At 36.0% G+C, this 13145-nt stretch overlaps 1 protein-coding gene and 3 gene segments (V, D, J or C); all 4 read left to right on the forward strand.

Annotated features, from left to right (window-relative positions):
* The first annotated feature begins 1867 nt into the window (after positions 1 to 1867).
* Positions 1868 to 2686, forward strand: LOC127500030 (T cell receptor alpha variable 18-like). The segment is given in 2 exon segments: positions 1868 to 2050; positions 2239 to 2686. Coding segments are annotated over 2 exon segments (357 nt in total).
* Positions 2687 to 5472: 2786 nt separating this feature from the next.
* On the forward strand, positions 5473 to 7259 carry LOC127499393 (uncharacterized). Its single transcript, XM_051869649.1, has 3 exons — positions 5473 to 5681; positions 5759 to 6124; positions 6874 to 7259. The coding sequence occupies exons 1-3, from the start codon at positions 5642 to 5644 to the stop codon at positions 7257 to 7259; spliced, it is 792 nt and encodes a 263-aa protein (XP_051725609.1). The 5' UTR covers positions 5473 to 5641.
* LOC127500008 (T cell receptor alpha variable 18-like) lies at positions 7256 to 8721 on the forward strand. The segment is given in 2 exon segments: positions 7256 to 8124; positions 8201 to 8721. Coding segments are annotated over 2 exon segments (360 nt in total).
* A 1528-nt stretch (positions 8722 to 10249) lies between these two features.
* LOC127500021 (T cell receptor alpha variable 18-like) lies at positions 10250 to 11473 on the forward strand. The segment is given in 2 exon segments: positions 10250 to 10389; positions 10579 to 11473. Coding segments are annotated over 2 exon segments (360 nt in total).
* The last annotated feature ends 1672 nt before the right edge of the window (positions 11474 to 13145 follow it).

Here is a 13145-nt window from a genome sequence, read left to right on the forward strand (position 1 = left end):
AGATAGATAGCAGCTAAGGTAGCAGGCTATCATTAGCCTCCCTGGTGCCACTGTCTCAGGTGGTAGGCCCCTTATCTTTAGATGGATAAAAGAATGCTAGTGTTGCATAGGCCCCACTTGTCTAGAATTTTCATTCATACTGTGTTTGCCCTCAGCATGGCGGTGTGGGTATATCGTTCCCCAATGCGTTTCCGAACGCAGTGTAGAGTTCCCTTTTGAAAGGGAACGTCTCAGGTTACGTATGTAACCATGGTTCCCTGAGAACAGGGAACGAGGCACTGCGTTTCCCAGCCATGCATCAGGGCTGCCTGCTGAACAGTCCCTTCAGACGATAAGACACTGACTGGTTCTCTAGGCGCCCCTTATATATTTCCGGGTCGCGCTATGATGACGTCATAGGCTGTCGCCGGCCAATAGGATTGGTAGGATTTGACAATTGCTTTCAGACACCGGTTCGCGTGATGGCGTTCCCCAATGCGTTTCCGAACGCAGTGTCTCATTCCCTGTTCTCAGGGAACCATGGTTACATACATAACCTGAGACGTTCCATATTGAGGGAATGAGTCGGAGGGGGATTTGTTTTTGTAATTATATATATATTTAATCAAAATGACCAAGGCTTTAATTCAGTAGAAAATAGAAGTTGCAAATGGAAATGGAAGTTTTCTTCACTATTGTATATCTGAGTGAAATGTCTTCTCAAACAAGAAAATGTAGGACAGGACTTTTTCCTGAAGGGGTGGATTTACAGTACAATCCTTCTTCTTGTACTATATATAATGAATTGGAAATCAGAGTTTTCTTAAATCCAGTGAATTTATTCTGGTATTTATTTTACAGGCAATGTCTGTATGTGGTATGAGAAGTGACTTAGGGTCTGACCCATGGCAGGAATGCAATAACATGTTTTAAGAGATGCTTTAAGAGAATAAATTAATTAATTTCTCACACAACCAAATCAATCAATGTGACTATGCCAAAGGAATAGTCCCCAGAATAATTCAACAGCATTCCAGATGAGAAGAGGCCTTCCGGAATTTATGACTCACTTGTGACCCTTACCAAAGTAGCTTATGTATATAGGACATAGAAAGTGTCAAATATGTCTTGGAATAACCTCAACAGAATGTTTGGATGTTATCTGTACTGTTAACCAGAAGCTGTAGAAATGATGTCGACTGTCCATCTGACTCTTAAGTATTAGTGTTTCTGTATCTTAAGTTAGTTTGAGGCTGGATAATCTTATTCATTTTTTCTATGACCTATGGAAGTGTGGAGAACTTTGACTTAACTTCAACTTTGACTGGTCTTCATTGAGCATACTTGTCTCTTTATGAGATCCAACTGTAATTGCCCTACAGTCCATCAGGAATTATGATCTCATGTTTGTGGCAGGTTGTCCCACACTCAAGCCGGTAAGCATGTCATCAGAGAAGAGAAGAGATGTCCCTGCAAGAGGGAGGGAAGTAATTCTGAATAAGAAGATTACATAAAGATAAGAGTTGTCATTTTTGATTTCATGGTGATTTTAAAGCATAGCTGCACATATAGGTGCATCTCAGTTTTAAAGTTAACATGTGCTCTTGGCTCGTCAAGCCTTGTCTGAAATAGTTTTCCATTTTGAAGACTTCTGATACTCAGTCCTTCAGCACACATACTGTATTCTACTGTACAACAGGCTCCAGCACACCTCAGTCTATTTTAATACCTCACCAACATGGATGTTACTCTTTGTCTGACACTGTATGACGGCAGTAACACTTTATAATCACATTATTCTCTCTTTTGAATTACAGAAGCTGTGCAGCTTTTAAATTGTGTGCTTCACATTTCACTGACCACACCCACAGTATTAGTACACAACAGAACTCAGTCGGTGCGTTCATTTACTCCTGATTAATATACTGGATATGACCACAGTTTCATTCACATTAAGGCAATATTCAGGTACAGTTTTATAATAAATCCAACTGTATTATAAACACAAACTACCTCTGGACTGCCAACATGGAGAGACATATGCTGCTCATGATTCTCATTGTAGTTACAGGTAAGTAAATAAGCTGGACAAACAACATCCCATTTTTATATGAAAGCAATCATCACATGATGTTTTGTTGTTGTTGTTTAACATTTTTCTATTTTAATATTGAAAGGACACATTAAGTTTTATTGAAACAATCCTACTGATCAGAGATTACAGATCATGATGTAAATAAAAAATGTATTTAATTTCAGGTGGATTTGCTGACAGAATTGGACCAGGAGAAGGAAATACTAATATAATGAAGGGAGAAGGAGAGTCTGTGACACTGAGCTGCACATATGAAACTAACAGCAATGATATTTGGCTTTACTGGTTCAGACAGTATCCAAAAGGAGAACCTCAGTATTTACTGCTCAAAGGTGCTCGATCACAGACTTATGAGAATATACCAGACCGTCGGTTTCGGTCAACAACATCCAAATCATCCACTGAATTCATTATTGATAAAGCAGCTCTGTCAGATTCAGCTCTCTATTATTGTGCTCTAAGAGTAGTTGCCCAGTGATACAAAATGCCTGAGAAGCTTTACAAAAACTCAAATACACAATGTGCTTTAAACAGTCTTTAATCTAACAGCATCAAACCACAATTTATTATTTTTTTGTAAACCACAGCTCTGGAAATACCACTGTGGCAACACCTGTGAATATGGCAGATTATGAAAGGTTATATATGGGGCATGTGAAACTATCATTAACTATTTGTTTTTCTAAATATGTTATTTAAAAATTAAATCATTCAGTAAACAAAGGGAATGGAATTTGTTAACCTAAAAGTTGAATAAAAACTAACATAAAAACAAGAAAACAAATAAAAATGCATTTCTTCTGAAGTAGTTCTCTGTTCATTATCTTCTATAGATCAAGAGGATCTGCAGTCGTCATGTATAATGGGAAGAGGAGGAGTTTAACAAGAATACCCGTTCCCGTTCCAAGAATAACCATCAATCACAGAAAAGAGCAAATTCATGCGAATCTGGAGATCTCCTCTGCTGCAGTATCAGACTCCGCTCTGTATTACTGTGCTCTGGAGCCCACAGTCACAGGAAACACATTAACATAAAACAAAGCTAACATCACAGTTTATAGTCAATGATAACACCATGCAGGAATGTAGGTTTCACCATCCAGTGTCCACCAACCGTCTGGTTTTCCCTAAATTGTTGTTGGGACCTGGAACATGGATGAATTAAAGTCCATGCATCATCAAAACAGCATGATAGAAAAACAAACCTGCATGTGTATTAATGAGTGATGTCACTAACCACACCCACTTTACAAATACACTTTAGAATGTAAGTAAGCATGATATCTGTTTTCAAGTGCTTTGAAATGAGTCCTCCAGAGATGAAAAGCATTAGTAATGTCCACTTTTGTCTTGCTTAGGGTCCTATTGTTTTTATTGCTTTATATTCCTCTTATTGTTTCTTTTTAGGGTGTTTGGCTTTTTGAGCTGTCGCTTGACAGACAAGAAATACCAAATTCATTGGTCGCTTTTCTAGCTTGATATATATGGACTGACCGCTGTGAATACGCAAAATGATGACAGAAAGCACCTCAAAAGCCTTCGATTGGTTAAAGCAGGGTGTGATTTGTTAAAAAAAAAAAAAAAAAAACAGAGGGGGAATATTTGTAGAATGTAGAATGTTAATGTAGAACTTTAGTGTAATTCATATAAAATGAACAAGTAAAATACACATAAAAATAATTATTTAAACTGAAACATAAACCAAACAAAAGTTGACTGCTGTAATGCTTGTAGACACTTCAATGGTTCTTGCTGTTCTTAAATATTAGTTAAGATATTTTTATTGCATAGTTCTAATGGATTAAAAAAAATATTTCACATTTTGTTTATTATATTTTTAAGACAGTAGTTAAACCAGTCCACTGAGAACAGAGGTTAAAGTGAATCTGTTTTAGTAAATTCAAAAGGATCATGATGTTTTAATGTGAGTGCAGCTTTCAGGGGCGGTGCTATAGGACACATCCTCTGCTAGACAGTGAGTGTTTTCTGTCTAACTAACAGTTCAATCAACAGATGAACTAATCCATCATACTGCAAAATGGTGCTCTGTTTTTTGGTTGTGTTCTGTACTTTTGCATGTATGTATTTCCATATTTTGTATATAGTTTTCCATTATGTTTAATTGTTAATTTTTTTTTCTTCTTGTTGTATTGTGCTGTTTTTTTCTTCATGACAATTTAGTTTAATATGGTTTAATCTTATCTACAGGTGTGAGTTTTGGGAATGTCATCACACCAGTTCGTACTCAGGTGTCTGGGACGGAGGGGGACAATATAACACTGTCCTGTAGCTACTCCTCAGCAGTTAGTCTACAGTGGTATCGCCAATATCACGGTTCAGCTCCGGAATACCTTTTGATAATACTACATGGGACAGGAAAAGTTTCACGGAAGTCTGAAATTGTAGATCTAGATCCCCGATTTTCTGGAAAACTGAATGAAGAGAAAACCCGTGTGTATCTGGAGATCTCCTCTGCTAAAGTGACAGACTCTGCGATGTACTACTGTGCCATGCAGCCCACAGTGACAGGAAACACAAACTACACTGTACAAAAACCTCACTTATCTAGTGGGGGAAATTATTTATCATCCAGCATATTTCTGTAAACATTTGTTTGTGCTAGAAGTAAAAAAAAAAAAAAAAAAAAAATCAGTAACTTGCTAGTTCTATTGAAATTGTTTCTCATGCTTTGATATATAATTTAAGGTAGTTTTCTTTATAACATGTAGAATTATATCTAAGAATATTTAAAGTCTAAATAGTTAACAGACAAATAATAAAATAATAATACTAAATAAATAAATAAAAGTAACTTAAACACATTTACTATTACAGACATAGCGTTATTTTAAAGTAAATGGAAAAAAAAACATGCTGTTCTGAGTTTCAACAGAAGGGGGCAACATAATCTCACAAGTATAGTTTACCCAAAAATGAAAATTCAGTCCTTTACTCACCCTCACGTTGTTTCAAACCTAAATGGGAAAACAAATATGGACGTCAATGGTGTCCATCAACTGTTTGATTCCCAACATTCTTTAAAATATCTTCTTTTGTGTTCAGCAAAAGAAAGAAATTCAAACAGGTTTGGAATAACTTGAGAGTGAGTAAATGATGACAATTTTAATTTTTGGGTGATCTATCCCTTTAAGTGATCTCTTTTCTCATATTATATTATATTGTATGAATTCCTAAAGATGAATGTGAAGTCATATTAAAAATTGTAGAAACTCACATGAGCAAAATGATAATATTGACAATGAGCTGCAAAATGAAGAACATAAATAGATTTTCAAAACACAAAGAATTAAATCAATTAACTCATTTTTTAAGGCAACCAGGTAACATACTTTTTAAAGTTAAACCAACCATTCTTTTTTACAGTGAAGATCTCAGCATACATATTTAAACATGCTCATTTAATCGTTTCTTAGGTGCCTTGTGATTCAGATTCAGTGTCGTGAGGAGGAGGAGTTCAGCACAGACTCTATACAGTGTACAGCTGGTAAAGATGAGCGACACAACACTGTGGAGCAGCTGCGGATCTTGCCAGTTTAGTGAAAGAACATGTTGATCTACATTTTCATACTGCTGTCATCAGCTGAAGGTATAATATTGTGTAAATGCATTTTATTGCAACAGAAACTGTTTGAAAACTACATTTAATGCAACTTTCATTTGCAGGTTCCAGATCCACAGAAGTCATCACTCCAAAAAGTGACAGAGTATTTGCACTTGAGGGTGACAATGTGACGCTCTCTTGTAACTACAGCGGTTCTGTTCGTGGTGTTCACTGGTATCGCCAATACGCAGGTTCACCACCACAGTTCCTCATACTGGAAGATTCAGGGGCCACTACTCCAGCTGATCCACCCGTTCCAAGAATAACCATCAATCACAGAAAAAAACAAAGTCATGTGGATCTGGAGATCTCCTCTGCTGCAGTATCAGACTCTGCTCTGTATTACTGTGCTCTGAGGCCCACAGTCACAGGAAACACTGTAACACTGTACAAAAAACAGTTTTCATATGCTTATCAAACCCTGAAATGTAGAACACAAAGATGTTTACATGGGCTGTAACTCGTGGCGAGAGATTGCTCAAAACTGTGCATGCGTCGAATGCCTATATATGCGTACAAGTCAAATGGAGTATACTTTGCAAGGCTGTGTGTTTGACTGTGCGCGTACACTAGCGTACACGTAAAAAAATAAACTATACCCAGGCCTTAAGAAAATCACTCTTTGCGAGTACAGACAGTAACTCCATAAATAATGTAACTAATAGAATAAACTGAACAGTTGGTTTCATTCAGTTACATCAAACATCCCTATTGAAATCGATCTCATATACAACTCAGAACAACTATAATATTATTATAGGTGCAAGTCTTTGCAAAATGTCTTCATTAGCTAACCTTAAAAAGAATTGTGTATTGGTCTTTGCTAAAATGTAGAAACAATTTAATATAAATAAATAATTAGAGGGTAAACTATCATCAAGCACATTCACTATAGGATCAGATAGAGATGATCTACTTCTTAATTTCAGCACTGTAGCTTTAAGAGGAGGTGCTAGAGCTGGAGACTCCTTCTGCTGGATGATGAATGAATGTTTACTTCAGGAACACTTTGTGATGCAGATGAACTAAAACATCGTCCTGAAAAATGATGCTGTTTGTTTTGGTTTTGTTCAGTTGTCTTGCATGTAAGTATCTTATTTCAACCCTCAGGCACTCAGTTTTCTTTTCCATTTGTTTGTATGTCTTTGTTGTCAAATGTTGATAATCTCATCTGCAGGTGTGAGTTTTGGGAATGTCATCACACCAGTTGAAACTCACATGTTTGGGACAGAAGGAGACATTATAAGTCTCTCCTGTAGCTACTCCTCAGGAAAAAGTTTATTTTGGTATCGCCAACATCCCGGATCAGCTCCTGAATTTCTTTTCATGATTCTTCACGCCACTGGGGAAGTTTTACAAAAATCTAATATTGTGGATCAAGATCCTCGATTCTCTGCAAAACTGAATGAAGAGAAAACCCATGTGTATCTGGAGATCTCCTCTGCTGAAGTGACAGACTCAGTGATGTTCTACTGTGCTCTGGAGCCCACAGTGACAGGAAATCCAGTGCATGCTGTACAAAAAGTGTTTAACTGGGAGAAAGAAAGCAAGAGGTGCCGTTGAGGTTTTATGTACGGTGAAAAATCACACGGATACTTAAGATAGTCTATTCTTATGAAGTTCTTACATTAGTAGATCTTGTCATATACAGCATAGTTAAAATATTCTGTGGCTGAAAGAGGAAGAAAGATCATACAGATCAGTTTCATGAGGACATAAATGTGCATATGTGTGAACACAACACTAAAATGTTGGTATATAAAAACAAATGTCAACAGTAACTCAAACACAGACAGCACATTTTAAAGCACACTTTAAAGGATTAGTTCACATCAGAATTCAAATTTAAATTAAAAAAGAAGTCCACTATATGGAGAAAAATCCTGGAATATTTTCCTCAAAAAACTTAATTTCTTTTTGACTGAAGAAAGAAAGACATAAACATCTTGGATGACATGGGGGTGAGTAAACTATCAGGAAATTTTAATTCTTAAGTGAACTAATCCTTTAAAGCAAATGGACAAAACATGCTGTTCTGAGCTCCAACATTAGGGGGCAACATAACCTCACAAGCTATGCTTTATTCACATTAGACAACCACCTGATGTCTAAATAAAACACTGCTCACCATTTGATTTAAAGCACAGAGCATGTCCATGTTTCACTAACCACACCCACATTATTAATACACAACAGAACTTCACTCTTCGCATTCATTCATGCATCAGCAACACTTCATTTCACACTTTCAACACATTCATTTTATAAAACCACATTGAGCATAACTTATAAATCAACAATCAATAAAACAACAAGGAAAATCTAACAAATCAATTTAATAGCAAACAAACACTCTGATCTTTAAAGTGGACTTCAGTTAAGATGGAGGAGAAGCAAATGCTGCTCATGATGCTCATCACAGTTTCAGGTAAATACAGTATATAGCAAAAAAACTAAAATCCTTATTAGATCATGATATTATAATATGATTGATTGTGTTTCAGGTGGATTTGCAGATAAAATTGGACCAAAAGATGGAAATACTAATGTAATCAAAGAAGAAGGAGAGTCTGTGACACTGAGCTGCACATATGAAACTAACAGCAATGATATTTGGCTTTACTGGTACAGACAGTATCCAAACAGAGAACCAGAATATTTACTGTATAAAGGTGCTCGATCACGGAGCAGTCAGGAAAATATACCAGACGGTTTTCAGTCGACTACATCCCAATCATCCACTGAACTCATTATTAACAGTGTGACTCTGTCAGATTCAGCTCTCTATTATTGTGCTCTAAGAGTAGCAGCCCAGTGATACAAAGTGCCTGAGAAGCTTTACAAAAACTCATACAAAATTAATGCTTTGAAGTGTCTTTAATCAATCTGTATCATGTTACTGTAAACCACAAACAGTGAATGTGGTAACAGCTGTGAATTTGGGAGGTTACATAAGGGCATGTGAATAAAATTCAGCATGTGTCTCTACATGGTTCTCATATAACTGCTTTTATGTTTTCTCTTTCTCATGTCAAGGATGTCATTTAAAATGATATGAAACCAAAGTCTCGTCACACACACACAAAATATTTTACATACATGGCAGATCATTTTTAATCTTTTACAGGTGTCTTTTGTGAATGTTTTCACACTAGTCCAAACTAAAGATAATAAAAGGGGAGCGAATAAAACTGAAACAATAAAAACATTACATAAATATGAAGAACACTTTCTGGCTGTCACACTCAGTTGCAGCAAAGGATGAGATGCAGGATCTAAGCTCAAGCAGTATGATGTTTATTTTAACAGAGAACTCAGAATACAAAAACACAGAAAAGAACCACCAGGTAAATGCAACAGAGAACTGAAAAAGAACAGACTGAAACACAGGGCTTAAATACACAGAACAAACAAAGGAACTAATAAACTAGACACACCTAAACATAACTAACTCAATAAGTAACCATAGCAACCAACAGGGGGAGAACTGAGGAATACAGGACTAATTAACTAAACACAGCTGAACTCAAACACTAATCAAATAGGAACCATGACAACAAACAAGTGGCGGGAAACTAAGAACAAAGAACATGTGACTAATGAAAAACAAACTCTAGACATGAACAACTAAACAGAACAAAACTCAAATGTTACACTGGCAAAGTATTCTTAGAATAAACAGTAAAGGGGACTTTGCAAAAATGTATATACTTTTAATGAAATATATTATTTAGATGGTAAATTCTCATCATGAACACATCCATGAACTAAGCAGGGTTGAGCTTGGCCAGTACCCGGATGGGAGACCTCCTGGGAAAACTATATTGTTGGAAGAGGTGTTAGTGAGGCCAGCAGGGGGCGTCACCCTGTGGTCTGCGTGGGGTCCTAACACCCCAGTATAGTGACAGGGACACGATACTGTAAATAAGCACCGGCCTTCAGATGAGATGTTAAATCTAGGTCCTTTGAATCTGTGTAATTCTTCATTTCTGTCCACTGTGCAAAATCTACAGATAGAAATCTACATCTACAGAAATCTAAAGATTACGAGGGCACATTAATTAAAAAAAAAAAAAAAAAAAATGATATGGATGGATAAATCATGTATAATAAACACTGGAATATTCCATAAAAAAATAAGAATTGTCAGTTTTGATTTTATGGTGACTTTAAAGCAAATAGCTGCACATATAGGTGCATCTCAGTCTTAAAGTTAACATGTGCTCTTGGCTCGTCAAGCCTTGTCTGAAATAGTTTTCCATTTTGAAGACTTCTGATACTCAGTCCTTCATCACACATACTGTATTCTACTGTACAACAGGCTCCAGCACACCTCAGTCTATTTTAATACCTCACCAACATGGATATTACTCTTTGAATGCCCCTGTATGACAGCAGTAACACTTTATAATCACATTATTCTCTCTTTTGAATTACAGAAGCTGTGCAGCTTTTAAATTGTGTGCTTCACATTTCACTGACCACACCCACAGTATTAGTACACAACAGAACTCAGTCGGTGCGTTCATTTACTCCTGATTAATATACTGGATATGACCACAGTTTCATTCACATTAAGGCAATATTCAGATACAGTTTTATAATAAATCCAACTGTATTATAAACACAAACTACCTCTGGACTGCCAACATGGAGAGACATATGCTGCTCATGATTCTCATTGTAGTTACAGGTAAGTAAATAAGCTGGACAAACAACATCCCATTTTTATATGAAAGCAATCATCACATGATGTTTTGTTGTTGTTGTTGTTGTTTAACATTTATCTATTTTAATATTGAAAGGACACATTTGTAAAAAGTTTTATTGAAACAATCCTACTGATCAGAGATTACAGATCATGATAACTATTTAATTTCAGGTGGATTTGCTGACAGAATTGGACCAAGAGAAGGAAATACTAATATAATGAAGGGAGAAGGAGAGTCTGTGACACTGAGCTGTTCATATGATATAAGCAGCAATAATGTTTATCTTTACTGGTACAGACAGTATCCAAAAGGAGAACCTCAGTATTTACTGTGGAAAGGTGCTCGATCAGAGAGTGGTTATGAGGATATATCAGACCGTCGGTTTCGGTCAACAACATCCCAATCATCCACTGAACTCATTATTGATAAAGCAGCTCTGTCAGATTCAGCTCTCTATTATTGTGCTCTAAGAGTAGTTGCCCAGTGATACAAAATGCCTGAGAAGCTTTACAAAAACTCAAATACACAATGTGCTTTAAACAGTCTTTAATCTAACAGCATCAAACCACAATTTATTATTTTTTTGTAAACCACAGCTCTGGAAATACCACTGTGGCAACACCTGTGAATATGGCAGATTATGAAAGGTTATATATGGGGCATGTGAAACTATCATTAAGCATTTGTTTTTCTAAATATGTTATTTAAAAATCATTCAGTGAACAAAGGGAATGGAATTTGTTAAACTAAAAAATTAACAAAAACTAACATACAAATAAGAAAACATAAAAATACATTTTTTTTTCTGAAGTAGTTCTCTGTTTATTATCTTCTATTTTCTTACCCCATTGGCAGGTTTTTTTTTTTTTTTTAACTTAAACTCACTGAATTTTGAAAAATTATTCAGAAAACGACTTTTTGTTGACAAGTCGTTTTGTTTCTTGAGTAAATGTTTCTTGATTTAACAATTTTAAGATATTTGTAACTAAAATACAGAGCTAAGCCCAACGTAGACTTCACTCTTTGCATGATGCAAGTTTCATCATCAGAAGAGTATGTGTGTACTGTACGCGCACCGCCGGATTTCTGTAACCGCGAGTACTTGTACTTGTCGCAGGTCGCACATGCGCATTTAATTTTTTTGCGGTAATTAGTTTATCCACAAGGTGGCAACCGTGCCCTAGTTGATTCAAGGTAGTCAAAGAAAAACTGCATAAACAGAACAGACCGGAACGCATGCAAGCTACAGCGATGATGGAGGCCTACATAGATGAGAGTACCCTCATTTGTACAACTCTAGCATGAAATAATACAAAGATGTTTACATGGGTTGTAACTTGTGGTGAGAGATTGCTCAAAACTGAACATGCGTCAAACGTCTGTGTATGCGTACGAGTCAAATGAAGTATACTTTGCAAGGCTGTGCGTTTGACTGTGCGCATACACTAGTGTACACTAGCGAAAAACGAAGTATACCCAGGGCTTAAGAAAATCACTCTTTGCGAGTACAGACAGTCATCAGACATCCCTATTGAAATCGATCTCATATACAACTCAGAACAACTGTAATATTATTATAGGTGCAAGTCTTTTTTAAACTAACCTTAAAAAGTATTGTGTATTGGTCTTTGCTAAAATGTATAACAATTTAATATAAATAAATAATTAGAGGGTAAACTATCATCAAGAACGTTCACTATAGGATCATACAGAGATGATCTACTTCTTAATTTCAGCACTGTAGCTTTAAGAGGAGGTGCTATAGCTGGAGACTCCTTCTGCTGGATGATGAATGAATGTTTACTTCAGGAACACTTTGTGATGCAGATGAACTAAAACATCATCCTGAAAATGAAGCTGTTTGTTTTGGTGTTGTTCAGTTGTCTTGCACGTAAGTATCTTATGTCAACCCTGAGGCACTCAGTTTTCTTTTCCATTTGTTTGTATGTCTTTGTTGTCAAATGTTGATAATCTCATCTGCAGGTGTGAGTTTTGGGAATGTCATCACACCAGTTGAAACTCATATGTTTGGGACAGAAGGAGACATTATAAGTCTCTCCTGTAGCTACTCCTCAGCAAGAAGTTTATTTTGGTATCGCCAACATCCCGGATCAGCTCCTGAATATCTTTTCATGATTCGTCACACCACTGGGGAAGTTTTACAAAAATCTAATATTGTGGATCAAGATCCTCGATTCTCTGCAAAACTGAATGAAGAGAAAACCCATGTGTATCTGGAGATCTCCTCTGCTGAAGTGACAGACTCAGTGATGTTCTACTGTGCTCTGGAGCCCACAGTGACAGGAAAACAAACTACACTGTACAAAAACCTCATTTACTTTATATTTTTCATATTAAAGCATACAGAATATTTCTACTGACATTTTACTATTCAATATATAAAAAGAACATCTAACCAACCAAACAGAAAAAACTTACTTCATGTTATAATATAAGAAAATTTATATAATTCGTCTTCATTTTAAACTTAATTGTAAGCAACACAAATAAGCTTTTTGCTAATCTGATTATCTTCCTAAAGTATGTTACTGAAATATGTTGTAGCTTTTCATTGATCTATCTCTGTTTATTAATATTCTTTTAAATGTGTGGGAATGTATAAATAACATTTAAAAAGTTTTGTCTGTCATATATTGTGAGACGAGGGCTGGATGTAGTGAATCTGAGTAGGAGGAGTTTATCACAGTCATTGTGAGACACAATAAAGGACTGTAAA

This window comes from Ctenopharyngodon idella, chromosome 2 (assembly GCF_019924925.1).
Source record: "Ctenopharyngodon idella isolate HZGC_01 chromosome 2, HZGC01, whole genome shotgun sequence".
In the NCBI taxonomy this organism is placed as follows: domain Eukaryota; kingdom Metazoa; phylum Chordata; class Actinopteri; order Cypriniformes; family Xenocyprididae; genus Ctenopharyngodon; species Ctenopharyngodon idella.